Source organism: Citrus clementina, unplaced genomic scaffold (assembly GCF_000493195.1).
Source record: "Citrus clementina cultivar Clemenules unplaced genomic scaffold, Citrus_clementina_v1.0 scaffold_3, whole genome shotgun sequence".
Taxonomy (NCBI): Eukaryota; Viridiplantae; Streptophyta; class Magnoliopsida; order Sapindales; family Rutaceae; genus Citrus; species Citrus x clementina.
Window position 1 is genome coordinate 26,009,511 of NW_006262339.1, and position 26,752 is coordinate 26,036,262.

Consider the following 26,752-nt stretch of genomic DNA (forward strand, 5'->3'; position numbering starts at 1 on the left):
AGCAAATGAGGGAATGAGTCCCTCTATTTATAGCCAAAATCTTGGCTACTATTCATGTATTTTTTTTTAATTATTTATTATTGTTCAAAATTTCAAAATTCAAAGTTTGATATTCAAACTTTGAATATCTAGAATTTTGAATTTGATATTCAAAGTTTGAATATCTAGAAGTTTGATTTTGATATTCAAACTTTGAATATCAAGACACCCAATCTTGACATGATCATGGAGGCATTATGAGGGAACAAGGATTGTGAGGTGACGCTTACAGTTTTCAACCTTGCAAAGCCTTTGTAACTCACAAACATGTCTTCAAAAAGAAATGGCTTTTAATAATGTTTCCTATGTTAGGAATACTCGCTCTTTTATTCTTTATGATTGGAATGATTTTTAGAAGAATGAAGAGGGCTTCTAGAGAAAACAAAGAAAGTTCTGAGGGCGATCAAGGAGTGCTTTCGATATTAATTTTTAAAACGTAAGTGGCGTATTAAAAAATCATCAGTGCAGCGAATAAATTTGATGCTGAGCAATGCATTTGGCAACCTATCATCTGGGAGATCGTAGCGATTGGCAAATTTCATCACCACTTCCAAGTGAAATTTTAGTCCTACAAGAATTCCTGAATGAAATCAAGGCAATGCCAGAATTATGGTATCAAAATATTGTGAAATTTTATAGCTTCTGTAACATCCTGGTACTCTTTTTCAGTCTATGAATATCTTGAAAAGGGTAGTTTGGCTACAATTCCAAGCAATGATGCAACAATAGAAGAATTCATGAGCTGGACTCTGAGAATGTATATGATATAAAGTGTAGCTAAGGCCATGAGTTATATGCATCATGATTGCTTCCCACCAATTGACAATCAAGACTTATCAAGCAAGAATGTGTTGCTCGGTTTAGATTATGAAGCTCATGTTTCAGATTCCGGAATCGCAAAATTTCTCAAGCCAGACTTGTCCTCTGATTTTGCAGGCGCATTTGGATATGTTGCTCCACATATGCATTCTTAAATTAACCCATTGATCACTTTTTACATTAATAAACGTCATATCTAACTGATCATTTTCATCTTTCAGTTTTTGTAGAGCTTGTTTACACGATGAAGATTATCGAAAAATGCAACGTGTATAGCTTTCCGAGAATTAGCATTAGAAGTGATAAAGGGGAATTATCCAAGAGATTTTATGTCCTTCCATCGGGGACATATCGCTGAATGAAATTTCGGACACTCGGCTTTCAACATCATCATGAAATGTTCAAGACACGCTGATATCAATCATGGAGGTTGTCTTATTCGATGTGGGCCCAGAATCAAGACCCACGATGTACACAATGTGTCATTTAAAAAAAAAAAAAAGAACTCCAGAAAGTCAAATGTTTCTTTTTTCTTCTGTATTTTTTTTCATTTTTCGTTTTTGTTGGATTAAATATGACTTTTGAAACTTTTGATGGTTGTAAAAGATTTTACACTTTAATTAAGTACGTGAATTACACATTTCAAGCATCATTTGACTTTACCCCCAATCTCTGCCGTAATGTCATTTGGCTTTTCTGTGCCTTACTTTGGATATGCATATTCTGTCAAAGGACAAAAAACTGAAATTGAAAAATAGAAGTTGTCATAAAGTAAATTAATATATTCCATAACATTATGAACATCTACGTGCGAAAGCAACAGCGATACTTTCAACACATTGTAGGAACTGCCTCTAAGTAAGCCCAATGGGCGTAAATTTACAGATCACCGAAAAACCTTAGTTCAAAGTAAAATGATCGGCTTCCTATGATTTTTTTCTGTTTTTAATGGCTACCTATCACAAATTTAGTAACTTCAGCAAAATTCTACTGCTTATATCTTTTACTTTAATATTATAATCACGATCGGCTTCTTATGCCTACTTTTTTTTCAACTCAAATATTTTTCTCAACTTCAAGTCTTCAAGCAACTATTTGGAAGAACAAATCCAGAGGCCGATCCATCAGCGTTGGTACAGGAAGCTTCAGCTGGTTGATTCTTGTAAATGAGCTTCACATCCTCCAAGCTAATTCCAGTGCATGGATTCTTTGAACTGCAATCGAGCTTTACTCCAACTTCCGTTGCCGATGTTCCATGAATATCTTGATATATCACATCACTGATTTTAACCCCGGAAGCCTATTGAAGAATAAAAAATAATAATTTTTATTGAGTTGAATATTAATCGCATCAACATTTACGTAATCACATCTACAGACATGTGATAAGTGAGTATCGTACCTGTCCAGGACAATTCCCGTTGTCAGGGCAGTAATTTTGATCAATTATGATTGGATTATCGACATTGTTCATAAGAGCATGTTGGAAAAGAATGTTCCTGGCAAATCCACCGCTTGTTCTGCCCCAGGACTTAATCCTCACTCCATTTTGAGTGCCTGTAAATGTCACAGATGTTACTGTCACATTTTGCACTCCAGCCTCTTGTTGCTCTTTGCCTAAGCTTCCAATGCTACAACAAAATCAGAATATTCAATTTAATTAGCACTAAATATTTATACGTACCACCAAAAATAAAGAGAAAAACAAATCATCATGTTTTTAAATTTTACCTGATCCCATGGCCAGGGCCACAAGCAACATTTTCAATCCATAAGTTGGTGGCGCCAGGCCCAACTGATACACAGTCATCACCAGTCCCAATTTTGCTGTCCAAAATTGTGACACCACTTGATGATTGAACGTGAATGCCATCGGTGTTTGGGCTGTCACCGGCGGCCGAAACTTTGACCCCCTGTACTTTCACATCGTTGCATGCATTGATGACAATATGAAACATCTGGCTATCTACGGATGCTAATCCGTTAATCACAACGTTGTTTGAGCTGCTAAAGCGAAGTGTCTGCTCATGTATGTACAAAAGAGGGAACATTAATTATTATAACTAAAGCAGGAAGCCAAACAATATGGAAAGCAAAAAGCCACTAAATTTACGACTATACAGATATATAAAGGATATTTCAACTTAATTACCGTAGCGCCACTGGGGCAATTACTATTGTCCGACTTTTTACAAGCCCACAAGCCAGCACCTTGGCCATCAAGAACGCCACCATTAATAGAAACCCCGCTAACATGCTCAAATAAAATCCAGTTTTCGGCATTTCCGATAACATGATAATCAGCTGGAGCCACCAGAGTCCCGTCAATACGTATGGTAATATCATTGTTCTTGCATTGGCCTTGAAACACAACATTGCTTAGTAAGTACCTCCCCGGTGGCACGTAAATGGTTGCGGCCTCGGCCGAGCCACAGGCTTGAGCCCATGCAGCAAGAAAGGATTTTACTGAGTCAGTCTGGCCATCGGGTCTGGCTCCGAAGCTCAGCACGTTGTAACTCAAAGGAATTGCTAAAGATGAACTAAAGAAGAGAATCAAAAGAAATGGTAAAAATTTAATAGGCAAAGACATTGATGTTGACATTGTTTCAAAGCTTAAATTTACTGATAGAAATGAGAGAAATAAATTTGCGACGTTGAGGAGTTGGGGTGGAATTGAGAAGATTTAAATGGGTATTTATAGGATTTGAATGAACTGTAGAAATGGCAATAGCACTAACAGTGAATGCAATCTGCGCCGAATTTTGGGAGTGATTTTTGCCTTAACTGATACGATCTTAGTTTACCAAAATACCCTTTAACTTAAATTTGGATAATATTTGATGACAGAAGCAACATAACTACATACAAAAGACAACTGCACGTCCATATATGGTTTCGTAAGATGAGAGATTTCAAAGGTAGTTAATAAATTAACAGATAAAAAGTGCTTATCCATTTTCTGCTTTTCTGGTGCCATGTAAAAATTCCCGCGGAACGATATGTTCATTTCTGTGAACTATCTCTCCTTGTTGCTTGAAGTTACAGCAAAATAAAACGGTCTAAAAATCATTCGGACTAAGTTTTTGGGTAACCTGTAAATACTGCATGAATTAACGTTGGATAAACGAAAAGTACACAGCTAATAATTTTGTCAAATGCTACAACCACTAAAAGGCCTGCAAACTCATTCAGATTGTTCATTTGTTGGTTAATATATATTTCCATTATCCCTTTGGGCTATCAAGTCAATTATATGGATAAGCCTCAGTATCTAACTTCTAATCTTACAGGTCATTGATTAAATCGAACGGTTCATGCTTATGCAACTATTAATATTGTAATTTTTATAGCAGCATCATAGAATGACCCTTGTATTATAATTTTTTTTTTTCTGAAAGTAATTGAATTATTGTTGGCCCACAATTTTAGCAAGTGCCTAATAAGAATATGGAAATTTCCCGAATTTCTGAATGGCCATTTCTTCAAAATACAGATTGTTGTTTTGGTGTCGGAAGGATAAATTCATAAATAAAGTTTCCCTTGTTTCACGGCTTCCTTGTTTCCGGAAATTTTTGTTTTTCACGTGACGTTAATTTGTTGATCTTACTTTCGCTTAAGAGAATAAATTAGGCACACAATAAATGTACAGTATTCAAATTTCAGCTCTAGTTATATCTGGAAAATGAAACCAGAGCACAGTTCCATCAACATCAACTATTGATTTTAAGAAAAAAATTAAGAAAGCCACGTGAAAAAAGAAAAAAAGAAAAAGAAAATTTCGTTGAAAGTTGATAAAATGTTCGTTATCATAGTACGTCTCTTTATCTAGATGTTATTTTTGTAATTAACATAAATATTTTTTTTTCTCATTTTATCAAAATTATTCAAGTGGGAAGCAGTTTCAGTCCACCGTGTGCATTTTCGTTAATGAAATTATTTTCTTCTTATTTCTTATAACTAGCCGCAATTTTGCTAGTTTCGAAAGGGATGTTTTGACATAAAGTTCAACTTTTTTCCTTTTCTTTTTAGTGGTTACAATTTTTGTGCACATTACTGATTGACTTGTTTCAATTACTCAGATTAAGCAAACAATCAAGCCACATTACTAGGTTATCAAGAAAGAGCAGTTACCAGTTAGGTCCCTCAGGTCAAAGACGTGACTTATTTTAGTCAATTGCTTTATGTTAATCAAAATTTGGCAGAAGTTAATTAACCGACTACAAGTTCACCACATGCGGATTTCAACTGCCCAACTGAAAAAAGGTTTATGAGTGTTGACCAAATGATTTTTTATACATTACTAGTTGTTTAAGGGATTTACTTTCACACAGTACCATTAATTGTTGGAGTTAGCTAATCTAACGGTAACTTCTATTGGTGGTATCGCCTCAAATTTTGTTTTATAATTAATTTTAAATGTATGTGAAGAGCTTGACTGCCAATTTCTTTATTTATTTTTCAGATAAAAAATTGTTTTACAAAACAAAAAAAGAATATGTTATTAAGGAAGCTCACATCAGTAGCATAGACTGTAAAGCAGAGGATAGCAGCAGCTCCAGCTTACGGTTGAGAGTTTATCACATGGCATGCCAGCTGGCACCTGGTGGTTATGTAATCACTTGTACAGGTGATAATCAGCTGAAGTTGTTATAGTTAGTTAGAATTAGCAGTAGTTTGTAACAGTCAAAATGATGTTGATATCTGCCACCTGGAATATCATATCATACCATTTTTTTTATATTTTTTTTCAGAAAAATAAAAGTCTATAAGGGAATTAGAAATCTCACCCATGAAACTCCAACCATCACCCACTATTATTACTAGTACTCGACTAACCTAATGCATGTGTAATATAAAATTTAGTTTAGATGAATTAAATTACGTTGGATTTCTTTAGGTGTTGAAAACTTGTTTAATTTTTTTCTGTACATACAATAATATCCTTTCGAAAATTTAATTAAGAGTAATTGCCAGAATTCAACAAATCACATCTATCTTTAATTTTTTTTTAAAAAAAGAGAAAAATAAACTAAAAAAAAAGAAAGAAAAGAAAATGCCCGTAACAAGCCCCAAAACATGGAATGTAGCAGTCGCAAACCAAAAAGCTCAATACACATTTGTCTGCGCATGTGAGTGTTCAAGACATGAATTAATGGACTCTTGAAGTAATTTATATTTACTGTCTCTGCTGTTAATCTAAAACCAAAAACTAAATATTGCCATGAATTTAGGGTTTAAATAATTATTGCTGTTTTTAAAGAATATGAAGGAATCAATATTTATATAACCTACAGAGCATGTGAGCTTAGCAAAAATGGAGGAACGGTGCGATATGAAACGATTTTTTCATTAAAACATCATGCAATGCTTTAAATGGAGATGCATGTTTGAAATAAAAAATAAAAACAACATAAAGAAGGAGGAGGGTTGACTGTATGGGGATTTGTGCTTATAATTTAGGCTCACATAGCTTCCTTTGATTGAAGAACATACGTGCAAGCAAACTCACAAATGGTATTGTGCCACTTAGAAGTAAGAGAAGCACATCAATCATTGAACCTCTTTTTTTTTTTTTTCTGAATCAATTGTATTAAGGAAGCACATCTCAGCTGCATAGTCAAAGATCAGTCAATGCAAAGAGTGGCCAATGAAGCCAAGTGAGCAGAGTGATTAAGAGTGTGCCAGATCATTGACAGCTCAGCTTATTAGTTACACATATCTATTGTGCTCTGTATCTTTCATTTTTGTTATTTTCTGTTTTTAGTGTTAGCAGTTAGTTACAGTTTATAGTTAAGCTCACGAGCTTGATATAAATACTTTGTTTTACTATTTTTGATATTAAGTGAAATAAACAATAAACATTCATTTCCAGAATATTCTTTTCCTCTGTAAATTTTTTTTCTTCCAAACACAATACGATTTTCCTTTATGGTATCAGAGCCAGATCAATATGGCTAGCTCCAGCAATCCAATCGTAAACACAAACACTAATTCAATAAGCTCAACAAATTTTTCATTCATCACTCCTGTGAAGTTAGATCGAATCAATTACTTAATTTGGCGATCTCAAGTATTAGCTTCCATAAGAGGCAACAGACTTGAAGGGTTTATTAATGGAACAAAATTTGAACCAGAGCAGTGCATTACTCGAAGAACAGCTGAGGGATCTACACAGCTGATTGAGAATCCAGAGTTTATCACCTGGAAATCACAAGATCAAACACTTCTTGGCTGGCTCTTATCTTCAATAAGTGAAGGTACACTTGGTCTTGTTATTAATCTTGATAGTTCATATACTCTATGCAAAACACTTGAGAAGAAATTTTGTTAGGTCCCAGTCAGAATTAGCGGAAATAACAAGTAATTAATTTGTTCTTCTTAGGGTGAGAACTACCGCAATTGCTAATCAAATTAGATAAAAGTCTGATATCCTTTTATTGAAATATTTGAGTCTATTTATAGACAAAATTAATGAAATAAAGTAGTTAAAATCAATTAAACCACTTAGCTATAATTTCGAAGTAAATAATAATCCTAAAGGAAACATGATTAAATCTGAATTCTTCATCAATACGGCTTGATGTAGTAAGCTTTCCGTTGATTTGAAGAGTCCTTGAAGGAACGTGATGCCCACCTCATGCATGGCTTGCATGGTTACTTGCATGTGCCCATGCATTTTCGTTATTGGCTTGCTGTTGGGTTTTGCTTCTCATTTGAACTTGCGTATGTTCTTATCAAATTTGGAGTACAATATGAAGCTAAGGTACTTCAAATCAAGTATGAAATAAACACTTTAAAGAAAGAATCAATCATAGAACTTATTTTTTTTTTTTTTTTGTGAATCAATTGTGACGGTGGCTTAGTTCGGCCGCGTTTGTTATATCAGGATAGGGACCAAATCCTTTTGTTTGTTTCTAATTTTCGACGTATAATGTGTCTCCTTTACCTTTCCCAAGATACATAGTTCTACTTTTGGGTCGATCTGGACCTTTTTCTTTTCTCATTCCTAATTTTTAAGCACTTTAACCCTAGCTCACTTTATGCACAAGTGGAAATTAACCTCTTTGAAATTGTGGGTGAGAGAGATGATCATTTTATTTTTCGAAATTAAAATTTTGATTCGACAGGTTATAAAGGAGAAATAACAAACTTAAAGAGACCGTAACAAAAAATGACAAAGTGATACAAACTCTTAAAATTATTAAAATTATTTATTTTATATATTCAATTTTATGGTATTAGTTAATTTTGAACTAGTCAAAAGTAAGTGAGTCAAAAGTAGTTACACTTATTTTGTGGAACTACATGTAAGTAGTGGAGCATTATGTGAGAACATTCTTAGTGTTACTAATTTTTAGGTTGTAATCTTAAATAAGCTTTATTCTACAAAGTTTGATATTATTCAACAAAAAGCATCATGAGTTTATTATTTTGGCAACATAAAAGCTGTAATTGGGAGTTTATTGGTTTTTCGAATAATCAATACTTATTTGGAGGCTTGGGTTTCCTCAAATTAACCCTATTTTGTTGGTAAATTCGGTAGGTGAAGCAGACACACAGCTAAAGTGAAATTGAGAAATAATGATCACACAGGGACACCAAAATTTACGTGGTTCGGCTTTTAGCCTACGTCCACGGACGAAAATAGAAGGAAAATTACAAGTATTGTAATGTTTTGTCTCACAACCCAAAACCCAATTACACCCAAACTCTCAAAATCACTTGAACTAGAGCTCAAAACTCTAACACTCTTAATTTACACCTCTTAGCACTCTCACTTGAATTGGAGAAAATGGGATGAATGGAGAGGACAAATGAAGCCGCTAATTATAGGTCAAGCAATGCCCAAAAATCAACAATGGTGGGCACTAAAATAATATAAATTTCTCTTAAATTTCCACTTTGGTGCTTAAGTCAAAAGTTGCATGCCTCCCACTTACTCATGTCTCCCACTTACTCAACAAATTTATGCCAAGAGTCAAAAGTTGCATGCTAGCCACATGCAATTGTTTGCCACATGCATGCACATGTTCAACACATTTGTGTCTAATTTTTCTATTTCATTTGATTTCTTCTTATAAACATTAGTGTTTGTATCATTTGGTATAAGAGCTTGGTAATAAAAAAGGAGTAAATCCTTACAGTGGAGCAGAGAATTGAGAGCATTCAGAAGATGATGGAGGGTATAATTCTTAAGTAGAAGGAACTTACCAAGAAATTATTGTGCAAAATGGATGAAATATCAAGAACATGGGATGCAAGGTTGAACTCAGGTAGCTCTCATATCAAACATGTGAAAGAAAATTCTACGTCTTTGGTTGAAGTTCAACGTCTCCAACAAAGTGACAATTTGGCAAATGCAACGCATGATGGAGGTGTTAAACAATGCAGCAAAGTAGTGGCATCATTGAAGAAAATTCCATAAATCAACATTCAAAAGGTTTGAGTTTTCTCTTACAAGTCAAAGGTGCAGAGTGTTTATTTTAAGGACAAAGCCAAATTGCCTAGCCACCATGATGAGAAATTATTCATCGGTAAAGTGCCAAAAATTGAGATGAAGAACATGGTGGGATCAATGGAGAATTTTCAAAAGAGCTTCAAGGCATCATTATATCTAATTATGAATTGGAAACGGAAAAGAAAGCAAATTATTTCAAAAAAATCTACCCTTGAGGACAACGGTATTTTCAAGGGGGAAGGAATGATACAAACTCTTAAAATTATTAAAATTATTTATTTTATTTTATAGTATTAATTAATTTTGAACTAGGCAAAAGTAGTTGCACTTATTTTGTGGAACTACATGAAAGTAGTGGAGCATTATGTGAGAAAATTACCTATTAATAAACCATAGGTAATTTTCTATTTCTAGGTAATATATATGTTTGTGAATAGAATTTTATTTTAATTAAATGATAAATATTATCTTAATCACTAACAAGTAAAAATATTAAACATGCAAATATACATATTAATTTAGATTTATGTGTAATAAATATTGAAATATTATTTAACCTTCACCAACACATATTAACAGTGATCTCTTTTTATTATTTATAATTGGAACAATACAATTTTAATCTCTGTTGCTGCGGGCAGCTTTTAAGGCGGCTTTGCCAATCCTTTGGGTATTCGCTCTAGTTATTTTGCTTCGCTTCAAAGCCATTCTTCATGCTATCCTTTAGAAAATTATGAGTGAAATTGAACATCCGTCGGGGTTCAATGCACGTCTTTGAGAGCCCTTTTATTAAATTAACTAAACTGGAGTTCAGCCCAACAAAAATACATGGACATTCTAGACTACTCCTTTATATATTTCTTTTTATCATGCGTTGTTAGTATTCTTTTGATACTTGGAATAAGGGCAATAATCAATTTCCCCACATCTAACAAAGAGCAATAAAATATTGTTTTGCTAAGAAACAATACTGTATTATGAAGGGCAAATTTAAGTCTACATTCTATTAGATGCGAATTGAACCTCCACAACTTGTATAATTTTTATCTTATAATAATAATAAGAATAAAGGTTAGATCCCACATATATGTTAATTATAAGACTTTGACTCAGTCAATTTAAGTTGACGAAATCATATTAGTTGACGGATCCCAAGGTAATTTCGAAGAAAATGGTGAAATATTATTAATGGTCTTTGCACGCTCCTGTTATAGATTAATTTAATCCGTCGGCTCCATAATTAACTTTTTTCTTTTACTTAAGTGGCAAAGTTAATAATAACGCTTTGACAATCAAACTCTAAATGTTGCGACAAAGCACACATTTTAATATGGCCATCAAACTAATTACGGATCCTCAATTTAAATTTATATATAAATGGAATGACTGCTTTTTTACTTTTATTCACTATTAGAAAAATGGTCTTTACTGACACTTGGTTTGTGATACGTTATTAAAAAGTATCAGTATTTTCATACATATAGACCATTTTCCGTGTTTAACATAAAAATATCACAAATTACTGATACTATAGTGTTTGTAACGTAGAAATCAAAGATTTCTGGCATTAAAGTATTAGTAATAAAATAAAGTAATTCTAATTAGATTCCAAATAGAACTCAAACCGAGGACCCCTAGTCTCAAGCGTTTAAGTTCGAAAAAAAGACCAGGATGTCCAAATCTCAAATTTTCTAGTTCAGAAAACTAACTACTAAACCAAACATTTTTTAAAATTTTCCTGTTTAATTTAGACAAATTTTTAATCTTTCTCATTCCCTCCTAAACTCCCCAAATCTAAAAAACCCTACCTTCACCAAATTCACAAAACTCTAATGTAATTGCGTCGTCTTATCAAATCCAACTCTTCTCTCAGCCACTCCTCTCTTATCTTTCTCTTACAATCCAACACAATCTCGTACTATCTAACTCATTTTTTCCCTCTCAATCTCGCCTCTTTTCAATCCCTAACCTTAAATCTTTCTATTACAATCCAACAGAATCTCACACGGCCGTGAAATTCTAGCCACTTTTTTGCCTAACGCCAATCTTCGTCATCAAGAAAAATGATTTGAGGAGCGTAATTTAGCTCCAAGATCATGGACATATGCCTTGGTCAAAGTTAAAGAGCGTTGTTGGAGGTTGTTTAAAGAAGAAGCAGAAGCACCACTTAGGTGAAGCAGATGTAGATCTGGGCATCGTAATTAAGTAAGGTGAGCATTAGCTAAATAATTAATAATTATTAAGTATTCTCTACTTATATGTGAATTTAGTAAGAAATTAATTTTGCTCTTTTTTTTTGAATTTTAAGTAGGTTTATTAATTCTTTTATTTTTATTCAACTAATACACGGTTTTGGAATTTTTTTTTCCGCGTTTTGATTTGTTGATATATGAATGGTAAAAGTTGTGTTAGTCGTTCATAGTTTTTGAAGACTGGTATGGTGTCCGCAAAGTGTTTGATGAGATGCTTGTGAGAATTGTTTGGTGCATTTTAATTAGTTGACATCGTTAGCAAATTATATGCTAATAGGGTAGTATATGTAAATAAGAAATGAGGGTATTCTTTCTTAAACATATTATTTGATGCTCCCAAATGTTCTCTTTGCAGGAGCAACTGCCGATTGGTGGTCTGTGGGTATTATTCTGTTTGAGTTGCTTGTAGGCATTCCTTCATTCAATGCCAAAACCCTTGAGGTAGGCAATCAAAATATAATTGTCCATATGTCCCTAAGTTAAATGATTTTAGATGCTAATTCCTTTCTTTTGGTTGAACTGTCGCTAACATATTCTAAGTGAATATTCTTATCGACCTTTTGATCGATAATGTTGACTTTTCAATTTTATATTATTTGATGTTTATTGGGTAACATTCTACCATCATTGACCAGTGTTCTATTGTCTGCAAAAAAATTTGAGAGCATTATAAATAGAGATATACGTACCCTAGTCGAACATGCCAGAGGAGATGAGCATTGAGGCTTGTGATTTAATTGCAAGTAAGATTTATAAAAGAGATTCGTACAATATCTGTCTGTTGAAGTTACAATGTCATTTTGAATCATGTTAGTCCACGCAACGTTTATCGATCCATATTAAAATGAGAAATATTTTCTGTTTGGTGGCATATGATGTAAGAATTATTATTGGCATAACATACTAGTTATTTCATAATAAAGGCCCCTATCAATCAACAAATGAGAGCTGGCTCGTGTTCATATTTACTGACAATTAATATTTCATTTTATTTCAGATTATTAATTGAAAATCCAGTTCAAAAACTAGGAGCCGCCGGAGCTGGAGAGGTAACAATTGAGAGTTAGTTACTAGCAAAGACTTAATTGTACTATGACTTAAGGGACTAAGCAAAATTTTCTGGCAATTGAAGCAACATCCTTTTTAAAAAAATATAAACTAGGACACACTTGCAAGAAAAAAGGTCATCTGATTAACTTATTAACTTTTTTGACATTGTAATTGACCTAATTGCAATACTGAGTAGCTTTTCTTATTGGTTGTAGGCTATGTTTATACCAGCTGCAAAATCACTAGATACAAGTTACTTTGTGAGCCGTTATATATGGAATCTAGAAGATGAAAATGCTTAGGTAGTGACTTTGACAACTTGACTGACACATGCAATAGCGGTTTTTTCAGTAACACACTAGATGAAGATGTTTCATTTGTTTACCTATCAATCTCTATGCACAGCCACTAGGCTAAATAACCCATACCTTACAATTGTGAGGTCATGGGTTCGAGCCCCCACAATGCATTGTGGAGGTTTAATTTCCTTCCTCAATTTGAGTGAAGGTAGTCTTCTCCCTTTCGAAATGTAAGTGGAGTAGACGTCCCTTGAATATTAGAGAGAATAAAAATCTGGGCAGTGTTTTATAAGAATTGATATAAACTAGTCCCAATAATAGTCTGATTTATAAATATCAGTTGTAATCTCATATAATATGAGTTGTACTCTTGAGCAATAGTCTCATGTAATAAAAAAAAATCTCTATGAACAAAAGCTTTTCAGTGGATCAGATTATAATGCAAATATCTTTTAATGACGGCTTTAATCTGATTATTCTAATTTAGAAAATACCAAGTTTGAATACATTTGGAAGCATGTGTGAAAGAACTTAAATCAAAATTTATGAGTATGAATTTTATGAGGCTTACTACTATAGGATCAATATTTCATTTTTCTGACCGTTTTTCAATTTTTCCTGTTAAAGAAACTGATGAGTGAGGTTGCTAGGCAGAATTTAATGCCTCTGGTCTTGCTATGCAGGACTCATTTAGTAATTTCTCATTTAAGGTAAAACCTACCACTCCTAGATTCTTTTAATGCGGTTAGAGAACTCTTGAATATTAGTTGAAAATGAATTAATTAGTTGCATTTTTACATAGCCTCATAAAAACTAGCTTAATAAAAATTTATTTGGAAGTTATTTGTCAAGTACCTAATATTGCTTTTATGGTTGTTGTTTTTTAATCCTATTATCACTTTGGAAAAGGTATACTTGGAAATTGTTTTAGGCCTAAATTAAATTCTTCGAGTTTAAATTGAATAAATTTGGCTTTTGGCTAAATCTCTTAAACAAATTGAACCAATTTCATAATTTTACTAACAAAATTAAGTCTATTTCAATTCAAAAGAGTATAAAACAAAAAGAAAACTCTTGAGGACCAAAATTTTATCCTAACCAAAAGTTTTTAAAATCTATATGTTGATAAGCTTCAAATATAGCTTATCAGTTTGTGAACTATAATATAAATTTTGAATTTTCTTCTTGTTTTCAGCTGGCTTCTATCAATTTTGATCTGATAGTGAAGAGTGCCAAGGAATCAGTAACAGCCTTCAAATCATCTATTCCTTGATAAAATTCATACGGTTACTTTAGCCCACATATATAGTTCCACTTATGACATACATATCTATTCATATAGCTTCCTGGTTAATTCTACCTGCACCACAATCAGATAGTTTGAAGAATATCTTCAACCTTCAGCCTGATTTGATATGATTTTAGTTGACAAATATAGGTTGACATCTGGTTGCAGGGATCATCTTCCTGAACCTAGATAACCATAGTAGTAATAGCCTTATCCACATCGTTTGATCATCCATATAAAAGTGGCAGTCTATTGCACCTAGTTGTTTTTTTGTTTTTTTGCATCTTTACTCCTTATATCTTTTGAGCACTTTTTCTTCTATGTATATATTTGCATATTCTTTCTAATAGATGAAATTGAGTATACATCATTTCAGGCTATGTTCGTGGTTTTTTCACCTTCATATCTCTAAATTTTTTCATATTGGCCTTTCCTTTTAATTTCCCTCTCTTTGAAATAAACTTTAACCAAATTTGAGTTGCCTTATAATATAAACTTTAGTTCTTTTAAATTTTCTCATATTGACAGCCAATTTGTTTTCGTTTTCCATGTACTTGTATGCATATTTGATGAGTGTTTGAAGTGTTTCTTCCTCGACTTCACTTGTATCTTAACCCATCCAGTCTATTAAATAGAAAAGCTGCTGGTATGATAACACAACTGCACTACTTATGTTTAAAGAGTGAAAGGCAATCATCCTTATCAATTTAGCTTCTAAATTTGTTAAATGTAGCCGCAATTAGTAGGCATTTGATTAGATGGTAGAAATTCTTAAGTATTTAATTTAGATTATTCAGTTACGAGAATAGGATATCTTGTTTATTGAAGTATTAAGGACTTGTAATATATATTAATAATATTTAAATATGAAATTAAAGATTGTGTAATATATATCAAGTTTTTTGTGGTTATTTTGTGGTGCCTTTTAATTTTACCAATAAATCAACAACCAATTCAAATTTTTATTTTTTAAAAATAAATTAAATAGTGATGCCATAGTAACAATAATCACAGACACTAATAAAATATCAATAACTACTAATATCATATTGTCATAAATATAGTATTACTATAGTAATAGTAATTACTGACACAACATTCATGACACCACAAAGAAGTGTCACTATTTTTCTAACTGCCAGATTACTGACACAATTAACAAGCATCACTAAAAGTCATTACTGACACTATTCTAACGTCAGTAAAGGCCATTTTTTTAGTAATGATTGTTATATATGTAAAAGTCCATTAAAATTGCAGTACTTCGAAGACTTTTGTATCTAAGAGAAAAAGTTTATTTTGTAGGCAGCGAAAAAGAATGGAGTAGGGATGATCTAAAAGGTGGATTTGAATATTAAATTTTTCACCACTTTCTCAAAACAACTAGAAAAAATCTTTTTACAAATTAGCAACCCTTAGAATTGGCGAGACTCTGAACCTGTGTACATGTATATATATGTTACAATATAATAACAGAAACATTAAATAATGAGATCCTTAACTCTCAATTTAGTGATCCTATTTCTTTGGTTAAAATTTTCACATAAAGTTGTTTTTGACTCTTCTTCATAAATGGAAAATAAGCCTTCAAAATGAGAACTGCTTTTTGTTGTCCTCATGGAACCTTTATCCTATTAATGCCACCAATATTTCTACCCACTTAGAAACCAAAATAAGTACGTGTGCTTGGTTTGGAATTTATTGCAATTCTGCCAAAAGAGTCACCAGCATTAACCTGAACAATTTAGGTTTAAAAGGTATGTTTCACGAATTCTCATTCTCATCATTTCCTCATCTTGCATATCTTAATCTAAGCTTCAATGTATTATTTGGCATCAATCCGCCGTCATTAGTAACCTCTCCAAGCTTGAGTATCTTGATTTATACAGTAATTGACACGACTCGCCCTAACCTATATGTCAGATCCCAGTGAATCATGCGAACTAATAACTAAAATTCATGGCACAAATTAATTCATAGAAATGGTCTCTGAATATAAACACATAACAACATATGTCTCTCATCCGAAAATATACATATAAAAACATGAGCAACATAAACATGCTCAAAATACAAGATATTCAGTTGTGCATCTCGTGGCCCAACCTCAATTAATTAGAACTGATCTTCACGAAATCCTGCAGAATCCTGGGAGGAAAGAGGTAAATAGGAAAATAAAGTTTGCGGCTCAGTGAGTTGATGTAATTATATATATTTAAAATAATAATAATAATAAGTAGCATACTAGTATTTATGCATAATCATGTGACATAACTCCACATTGAATATCATACATCAACAAACATGGAATTCATACATACATACATGATAAACTGCACCAAACAGTACCAGAGGAAATAACTCTTAATACTCACCGGGATCACCATCGCACGAGTAGAGCGGGGGAAAAAACCTCTCAATACTTATCGTAATTAAACTATATCGCATGGGTAGAGTAACCTAACTCTCAATACGCAAGCGCAGAGTCTATGGGGAAGGGTAGATATATGGTGACTGGCAATCACATCCATGACTCAATCAAACATATGATATGTGTACATGTAACCATAGCATGATATTAAATCATAATATCAAACATAAATGCTTCACGGAATACATAATAGTAATAATAGTATCCACTCACAAATCATGTTTCACTCTGGGGTTCGTTGGGGCTCTTGTGGGTTCCCGGATTCTCGAGTTCCTCCTAAAAAATAAGATTCGTAATTAACGGTTAAAGCTGATATAAAAACTTATGCGTACAATGTAAACAATAACATAACTACTCAAACTTCATAAATCTATTACCCACAAGTTTACTGGATATTAATCTAACTATCCAATTCTATTTTCTGTAACTTCGGTTTCTTTCTTTTCTTTCTCTTTTTCTCTTTTCTCTCTATTTTTCTACTTTCGTTTTGCCCTCGGTTCTCCAATTTGGTAAATGAAGCAATTATCAAAATGTTGCATTTTATAAAGCCACCGAATGAGCCACAAAATGCAAGCAAGCAGCTGACTATTGCTTTTGTTGATTGCTATGTTTGGCTTTCTTTTTTCTTTCTTTTTCCAAGCAGTGCATGACAGTAATACACTCTTTGGTATCATCTCGCCTCAAATTAGCAACATCTCCAATCTCAAATTCCTTGACTTGGGAAATAATCAATTGTCTGGAGTAATACTACCAGAAATTGGCCTTCTAACTCATCTAAAGCACCTTTACATTGATGTGAATAAGTTACGCGGCTCAGTTCCACGAGAAGGTGGTCAATTAAGCTCTCTTAAACAACTAGTCTTATGTTGTAATGGTTTGTCTGGTTGGATCCCTTCTTCTTTCGGTAACTTAAGCAACTTGGCTATGTTGAATCTCAATATTATTTAACTTTTTGGCTCTACTCCTTCATCTATGGGAAACTTGAAGTTTCTTTCAATTTTAGACTTGCGTAGAAATAAATTCAGTGGTTCAATGCCAAATTCTTTGAGTAACTTAACCAGCTAGGTTATTTTGTATCTTTATGAAAACTCACTTTCTTCTTATGTTCCTTCACTTATTGGAAACTTGAAGTCTCTCTTTCATCTAGATTTGTCTGAAAATCAGCTTAGTGGTTTGATCCCCCAATTTTTGGGCAATTTGAGCAACTTGGTTGTATTGCATCTTGGTGGTAATTCACTTTTTGGTTATATCCCTCCAATTCTAAGAAAAGTCCAATCTCTTTTGAGTTTAGGATTTGATCTTAATCGACTCGGCGGTGTTCTTCCTCCTTCAATTAGCAATCCAAGCAATTTAGAAGGATTATATCTATACTTCAATAGACTTTCTGGTTCGGTTCCAACAAAAATAGGAAATCTCATGCAATTAATTGAGCTAGAGATAGACAACAATCAGCTTTTTGGTCAAATTCCTAGAAGCCTGAGAAATTTCACTAGCTTAAACATAGTACATCTTGAACGAAATCATCTCACTGGAAACATACCTGAAGTTTTCGGCATATACCCAAACCTGACGTTTTTAGATCTTGGTCAAAACAATTTTTATGGTGAAATCTCATCTAATTGGGGCAAATGTCAACAATTAGGCTCTTTAAATTTTTCAATGAATAACATCACTCGGAGCATACCTCCTAAGATTGGAAAATTATACCAACTTTATAAACTTGATTTTTCATTGAATCACATAGTTGGAGAGATTCCAATTGAACTTGGAAATTTAAAGTCCTTAAACTATCGTGGTTTGAATGGTGATAAAGTTTATGGGAGCCTACCTCGAGTACTTGGCTCACTTAGTGATCTAGAGTATCTTGACTTGTCTACAAATTAGTTGGGCAACTCTATCCCATAAACTCTTGGAAACTTGTTGAAATTGCACTACTTGAGCAACAATTAGTTTTGAAAAGAATTTCCAGTTGAATTGGAGAAGTTGGTTAAGCTTACAGAGCTAGATTTGAGTCATAACTTTCTGGGAGGAGAGATATACCGCCCCAAATCTGTAATCTGAAAAGCTTGGAGAAGCTTAATCTCTCGTACAATAACCTTTGTGGTTTAATTCCAGGTTGCTTTGAAGGAATGCATGGCTTGTCATGCATTGACATATCATACAATGAGTTGCTAGGTCTAATTCCTAACAACACAGGAATCCATTATAATCCTGTGGATGCATTACAAGAGAGCAAAGGATTGTGCGGTGACGTTGACGGTTTTCAGCATTGTAAAGACTTTGTAACTCACAAACATGTCTTAAAAAAGAAATGGTTTGTAAATATGTTTCCACTTTTTGGAATACTTGCGCTTTTGTTCTTTGTGGTTAGAATGATTTCTGGAAGAATGAAGAAGGCTTCGAGAGAAAACAAAGTAAGTTGTTGGAATAATCAAGGACTATTTTCGATATTAACTTTTGAAGGTAAAATTATGTATGAAGAAGTCATTAGAGCGACGAACAATTTTGACGCTAAGTATTGCATCAACACAGGTGGACATGCCAGTGTTTACAAAGCTGAGCAGCCATCTTGGGAGATTGTTGCAGTTAAGAAATTTCACTTACCACATCCTGATATGGTAGTGCAACAAGCATTCTTGAATGAGATCAAGGCATCGACAGAGTTGCGACATCGAAATATTGTGAAATTTTATGTTTTCTGTTTCCATCCCCGACAATCATTTTTACTTTACGAATATCTTGAAAGGGGTAGTTTGGCCACAATTCTGAGCAATGATGCAGCAATAGAAGAATTCAGCTGGACTGTGAGAATGAATGTGATAAAAAGTGTAGCTAATGCCTTGTCTTACATGCATCATGATTACTTCCCACCAATTTTCCATCGAGACATATCAAGCAAGAATGTGTTGCTGGGTTTAGATTATGATGCTCATGTTTCTGATTTTGGATCGCAAAATTTCTCACGCCAGACTCGTCAAATTGGTCTGAATTTGTAGGCGCATTTGGATATGTTGCTCCGGTATAAATTCTTAAATTAATTATATGTCACAACTTGTTTCATTAATGAGCATCATATCTAAATGATCATTCTTATTGTTCACTTTTCAGAGCTTGCTTACACAATGAAGGTTAACGAAAAATGTCATGTGTACAGCTTTGGAATATTAACATTGGAAGTAATAAAGTGGAGTCATCCAATAAATTATCAATACTTTTGGACCCTCGACTTCCAACACCATCACGAAATGTTCAAGACAAGCTGACATCAATCATGGAGGTTGTTTATTAATGCATAGATGAGAGTCCAGAATCAAGACCCACAGAGTGCACACAGTTTGTCAACTATTATGAAATGATCCACAAAGTCGAACTTTTCTTTTTTCTTTTGTACTTTTCATTTTTCGTTTTTGTTGAATTTTATATGACATTTGAAACTTATGATGATGGTAAAAAATTTTATAGTTTAATTAAGTACATCATTTACACATTTAAAGCATTATTTGACTTTACCCCTAATCTCAGCCCTGAAATCATTTGGCTTTTCCGTACCTTACTTCTAATTATGCATATTTTGTCTGATGACAAAAAACTGAAATAAAAAAATAGAACAATTCGTAAAGTAAAATATTCCTTAACATTATGAATTTCTACGTTCGAAAAGAGACAGCAATACTTTCAACACATTGCAAGAGCTGCGTCTAAGCAAAGCCCAATCGGCGATGTTTTACAGAACCGAACAACCTTAGTGCTATATAAGTAAATCGGCTTCCTAGGCCATTTTTCCAATGGCTTCCTATGGCATATTGTAATTTCAGTTCAATTCTATTACATATACATATATATATATTATTTGAATACTATAATATATGTACTACTAACTATATCATCGGGATCGGTTTCCTATGCCTTTCCTTTTTCCCTCAACTCAAATATTTTTCACAACTTCAAGTCTTCAAGCAACTATTTGGAAGAACAAATCCAGAGGCCGATCCATCAGCGTTGGTACAGGAAGCTTCAGCTGGTTGATTCTTGTAAATGAGCTTCACATCCTCCAAGCTAATTCCAGTGCACAGATTCTTTGAACTGCAATCGAGCTTTACACCAACTTCCGTTGCCGATGTTCCATGAATATCTTGATATATCACATCACTGATTTTAACCCCGGAAGCCTATTGAACAAGAAAAAAAAATAACATTTACTGAGTTGAATATTAATCGCATCAACATTTACGTAATCACATCGACAGACATGTGATAAGTGAGTATCGTACCTGTCCAGGACAATTCTCGTTGTCAGGGCAGTAATTTTGATCAATTATGATTGGATTATCGACATTGTTCATAAGAGCATGTTGGAAAAGAATGTTCCTGGCATATCCACTGCTTGTTCTCCCCCAGGACTTAATCCTCACTCCATTTTGAGTGCCTGTAAATGTCACAGATGTTACTGTCACATTTTGCACTCTAGCCTCTTGTTGCTCTTTGCCTAAGCTGCCAATGCTGCAACAAAATCACAGTATTCAATTTAATTAGCACTAAATATTTATACGTACCACCAAAAATAAAGAGAAAAACAAATCATCATGTTTTTTAATTTTACCTGATCCCATGGCCAGGGCCACAAGCAACATTTTCAATCCATAAGTTGGTGGCGCCAGGGCCAACTGATACACAATCATCACCAGTCCCAATTTTGCTGTCCAAAATTGTGACACCACTTGATGATTGAACGTGAATGCCATCGGTGTTTGGGCTGCACCGGCGGCCGAAACTTTGACCCCCTGTACTTTCACATCGTTGCATCCATTGATGACAATATGAAACATCTAGCTATCTACGGATGCTAATCCGTTAATCACAACGTTGTCTGAGTTGCTAAAGCGAAGTGTCTGCTCATGTTTAAACAAAAGAAGGAACATTAATTATTATAACTAAAGCAGGAAGCCAATCAATATGAAAAGCAAAAAGCCACTAAATTTACGACTATACAGATATAAAAAGGATATTTCAACTTAATTACCGTAGCGCCACTGGGGCAATTACTATTGTCTGACTTTTTACAAGCCCACAAGCCAGCACCTTGGCCATCAAGAACGCCACCATTAATAGAAACCCCACTAACATGCTCAAATAAAATCCAGTTTTCGGCATTTCCAATAACATGATAATCAGCTGGAGCCACCAGAGTCCCGTCAATACGTATGGTAATATCATTGTTCTTGCATTGGCCTTGAAACACAACATTGCTTAGTAAGTACCTCCCCGGTGGCACGTAAATGGTTGCGGCCTCGGCCGAGCCACAGGCTTAAGCCCATGCAGCAAGAAAGGATTTTACTGAGTCAGTCTGGCCATCAGGTCTGGCTCCGAAGCTCAGCACATTGTAACTCAAAGGAATTGCTAAAGATGAACTAAAGAAGAGAATCAAAAGAAATGGTAAAAATTTAATAGGCAAAGACATTGATGTTGACATTGTTTCAAAGCTTAAATTTACTGATAGAAATGAGAGAAATAAATTTGCGACGTTGAGGAGTTAGGGTGGAATTGAGAAGATTTAAATGGGTATTTATAGGATTTGAATGAACTGTAGCAATGGCAATAGCACTAACAGTGAATGCAATCTGCGCCGAATTTTGGGAGTGATTTTTGCCTTAACTGATACGATCTTAGTTTACCAAAATACCCTTTAACTTAAATTTAGATGACGTTTGATGACAGAAGCAACAAATCTATATATATATATAAAGTTGGGACTTGAGGAGGTGATGTGGCATCACCATTTCTCATCTTTGTATATTCTCTATTATCTAATAAATAGAGAAATTTTCTTTTAAATTTGGCTTTTCATATTCTCAGAATTAATTTGTTGTTATTATAAAATAACAATTATGTAAAGATTTTAATGAGGCATATTCTTTGTAATGAACATCTAAGGGCGAGTGTTATGAATTTATTAAAATAAATGTAGATGTTCATAACATATATCTCTTAGTCTCCCTACTATCTCCCATTAGCAACCTTTAGCTTCCCTATAACTTCCACTATCTCACAAGAAATTATGATCCATAATTTTTCATTAATTTCATGGAGTGATTATGTAACTATAAAATGAGAACTCATCTTTTTATTTTGTACACACACAATTGGAATGAATAAAATCATTCTATAATATATTCTCTCATTTTATTCTTTATCTTGCGTTGCTTCTTTATTTGTATTACTGGCTAATAGTTTTTTTTATATTTTTTATAAGGCTGCCTCATCTTAAAAAAAAAATCAATTCATATTTTTTTTATCAGTTTCATCAAGTGTAAAGTAAAAAAAAGGATAATACTAAATTTTTTTTTCAAAGCCGCGTGAAGCGCGGTTCTATTTTCTAGTCAATACATAAGACAAGGGCACGTCCACATATGGTTTCGTAAGATGAGAGATTTCAAAGGTAGTTAATAAATTAACAGAAAAGATGGGAGTTTTCAAGGGTAGTTAATAAATTAAAAGAAAAAGGTGCTCCCCCATTTTCTGCTTTTCTGGTGCTGTGTAAAATTATGCCCGTATGTTTGCTTTGAGCACAAGATCATTGCTTCCTCAATACCCGTGGAGCGATATGTTTATTTCTCTGAACTATTTCTCCTTGTTGCTTGAAATTACAGCGAAATAAAGCTATTTAGAAAGTATTCAACTAAATTTTTAGGATAACTTATAAATAATACTATATCAATTAATATTGAGTAGACACAAGATAATTTTGTCAAATGCGACAACTATTAAAAGGCATGTAAACTCCATGCAGATTGTTCATTTGTTGGTTAATTTATTTTTCCATTTTTCCCTTTTGGCTTTCAAGTCAATTATAAGGATAAGCATCAATATATATTCCCTGATTAAGTGTAACTTATTTTTTTATTTTAATAAGATTGCTCTTGTTATGTCAAGGTATTCCAAAATTTATTTAATTAATTAAAAAGAATTTCAAATACGCTAATTCAGCTGCAAATGAAAGCTATCTACCCGAAAATAAGGTTTGCCTTGTTTTACGACTTCCTTGTTCCAGGAAATTATTGTGTTTCATGTGACATTAATTTGTTGACCTTACTTTCTTTTAGAGAATAAATTAGGCAAATAATAAATGTTATTCAAAGTTCAACTCTAGTTTTATAAAGAAGATGAATCCAGAGGCACAATTCCATCAAAATCAACTATTGAATAATGGGAAGTTGATAAAATCAAAGAAAATTTCAATAAAAGTTGATAAAATGTGTTTGAATAATGGTTGTGTAACAAGTTACATCGCTGTTGGACATTTTGTTATGCTAAAATGGAAAATATCATAATGTTTCAAAGAAAACAAATTGCAAAGAGTTCATTATTCACAGTATGTCTCTCTATCTAGATGTAATTATTTTTTAATTACATATATATACTTTTTTCCCATTTTTTCAGATTATTCAAGTGGGAAGCAGTGTGACCCCATCGTGTGCAATTTTGTTAATGATATAATTTTCTTTTTATTTCTTATAACTAGCCGCAATTTTCCTAGTTTCGGAATGGATGTTTGACTTGTTTCATCACTCGGATTAAGCAAACAATCAAGCCACATTACTAGGTTATCAAGAAAGCATTGTTACCAGTCAGGTCCCTCTTCATGCCAAATTCAGCACCGAAAGGATCTCACGTCAAAGACGAAATTTAGCAGAGGTTAATTAATCGATTACAAGTTCACCACATAGGGATTTCTTCTTCAACTGCCCAACTGAATAACGATTGACTGTTGACCAAGGAATTATCTATACGTTACTAGTTGATTAAGGAATTTACTTTCACACAGTACCCTTTCATGTTTTAACTAGCCCACCGGTAACTTCTTTTAATGGTATCACCACAAATTTTGTTTTATAATTAATTAAACATGTATATATGTGAGCTAGACTACCAAATTGTTTATTTATTTTTCAAAAACGATTGTCCGCCCCCCCCCCCCTCCAAAAAAAAGAAGCAAAATACAATAAAAGAAGAATAGATAATCGGAGGCGTAGTGAACCCCCAAAGATAGTTAGCATAGAACTCACTAATTAATAAAGTAATAAATGGGATTAAAAATGATCGACTAATAGGCTATATATATATATATATATCTGTGTGTGTGTGTGTGTGTATCTAGTCCAAATTTTAAAGTGTGGGAAAGTCTGAAAAAGATTTAAAACCATACGGTTTTAAAGGCTTATAGTTTTAAGCCTTTAAAACCATGCAGTTTTAAAACTTTCCCGTACTTTCCACACTTTAAAACCCTGGATTAGAATATATATCTATATATATATACACACACACACATATATATATATACATGTACATACATTTATTAGAAATGTTCTAATTCGGAATTTTAAAGTGCTGGAAAGTTCAGAAAAGCTTTAAAACCGCATGGTTTTAAAGCTTTCCTGGACTTTTAATGCGGTTTTAAAGCTTTTTTGAACTTTTCCGTACTTTAAAATTATGGACCAGAAAACTACTCTATATATAGAACCTCCAAATAGGAATACTCTATATAGGAATAACCTCATAGTAATAAAAAATTGTGATCCCAACTTGAGACCAATTATAATTAGGAATAAACTCCACATTGTAATAAGTTATATTTTTTATATGTCCCGTCTTAATAAACTTACTTCCACATAGTAATAATATTTCAAAAATATATGCCATGTTACATTAAATAATTAAGATGGAACAAAATATCTTTCTAAAGTTGCTTGTGACAATGATTTGTTCTTTAAAGTTGCAACCACATCTTTCAACTTGCAAGTATGTATTAATTGGTCAGCATAGGCACTTAATAATTGGTCAACAAAATAATTAATTTATTAATGTCTATACATTGAATTTGACTCACTTATTAATTTATTAATACATGATATAATTTACCTCTATATCACTTGCATTAGGGATAATTAAGCAAAGACAATAATTTTATACTATACCTCTATTAAGTTATAACCTCTTTATAAAAATAAATTTCTCCAGTCCCAATAATGTGATTATATAGAGGTTTTACTATATATATATATATGCCACCTTGTAGTATCATATGCCATGTTTTATATATAAACTTATTCTTAAAATAATTAGAAAGGGAATGAGAAATCTCACTCATTAAATTAAATGCTAATCAATATGCACCATCATTACTTGAACTCGACTAATTAGAGATGCAAGCATTTAAAGTCAGTCGAGCTACCCCAAAAGGGAGCTTTACATTTTTTTTTCCACATAATAATCAAAGATGTCATGGTAATGGTCCTTTCGAAATATCTAATTTAATTTTGATAAATTTAATTGGTTGAATCTGTTCAGTTGTTGAAAATTTGTTTAATTTTTTAATACACAAAATAATATCCTTTCGAAAATTTAATTAAGGTATATATAGGTAATCTTCAGAGTTCAACAAATCACATCTCTTTTTAAATTAAAAAAGAGAGAGAAAAAGAAAAAATAAACTGAAAAAAGGATAGAATGTTGAAGGGGGAGATAGTAGATGTATTTTGAAGTATTGAGAATGTTGAGAATATGTTTCGAAGTGTTTGTGTTGAGAATACATTTAGTAGATGTGTTTGGGGGATGTACTTCGACGAGACCAGCCGTGATGAGCAGATAGCTATTAGCAGGGTTCCCACGAACAGGTATATCTTGCAGAAGTTTGGTAGCAGGAGAACAGGAGCAGGAATATTCTGCTTGTCCACGAATGCGCCATCAGCGAGGCTAGCCTCCTGATAATGGTTGAGCCTCCTGCTATGGTTGAGGCGAGGAGACCCGGTCAACGGCAGTTGGCGAGACGTGCACTCCAACCTAAGAATCAAGGCACGAAGACCACGCTACCACCCACGATTACGGAAACGGAGCATCCACTTCTGAGAGATGGGAAAGTAATGGGCGTGGATTGAGGGAAGGTTTGAACTCAGGAGAAGCCTATAAAAGGGTGGCCAACGAAGGTAAAAAGGTTAGAACTTTTGATACTGAAACTAAGATAAAGAAAGCATTCAACAATCGATACCAAAAAGAAGCCTTAAGATTAGTGGCTAACGTTCCCAGGAACATAAAACCTTCATATCTGACTTGAGCGTCGGA

General features: G+C 33.3%; 2 protein-coding genes and 1 pseudogene across 2 annotated transcripts; 1 reads left to right on the plus strand and 2 right to left on the minus strand.

The window, feature by feature from the left end:
- Positions 1 to 1,715: 1,715 nt before the first annotated feature.
- On the minus strand, positions 1,716 to 3,509 carry LOC112100260 (polygalacturonase-like). Its single transcript, XM_024189171.1, has 4 exons — positions 3,011 to 3,509; positions 2,590 to 2,879; positions 2,261 to 2,489; positions 1,716 to 2,158 (listed from the first exon to the last, which is right to left on the minus strand). The coding sequence occupies exons 1-4, from the start codon at positions 3,458 to 3,460 to the stop codon at positions 1,934 to 1,936; spliced, it is 1,194 nt and encodes a 397-aa protein (XP_024044939.1). The 5' UTR covers positions 3,461 to 3,509; the 3' UTR covers positions 1,716 to 1,933.
- A 15,256-nt stretch (positions 3,510 to 18,765) lies between these two features.
- LOC18046645 (MDIS1-interacting receptor like kinase 2) lies at positions 18,766 to 19,632 on the plus strand. The gene has a single exon (XM_024187254.1). It carries the CDS (start codon positions 18,766 to 18,768, stop codon positions 19,630 to 19,632), a length of 867 nt encoding a protein of 288 aa, XP_024043022.1.
- Positions 19,633 to 20,580: 948 nt separating this feature from the next.
- Positions 20,581 to 22,134, minus strand: LOC112100287 (annotated as a pseudogene).
- Between the last annotated feature and the right edge of the window lie 4,618 nt (positions 22,135 to 26,752).

What these genes read in the sequence shown, in the direction of transcription:
- LOC112100260 (XM_024189171.1), bottom strand. Translation starts at nt 3,460, where the DNA reads ATGTCAACATCAATGTCTTTGCCTATTAAATTTTTACCATTTCTTTTG. An exon ending in ATTGCCCCAGTGGCGCTACG is followed by an intron (nt 2,880 to 3,010) that starts GTAATTAAGTTG and finishes ATACATGAGCAG; the next exon opens with ACACTTCGCTTTAGCAGCTC. An exon ending in ACGGGAATTGTCCTGGACAG is followed by an intron (nt 2,159 to 2,260) that starts GTACGATACTCA and finishes ATTCTTCAATAG; the next exon opens with GCTTCCGGGGTTAAAATCAG.
- LOC18046645 (XM_024187254.1), top strand. Translation starts at nt 18,766, where the DNA reads ATGCATGGCTTGTCATGCATTGACATATCATACAATGAGTTGCTAGGT.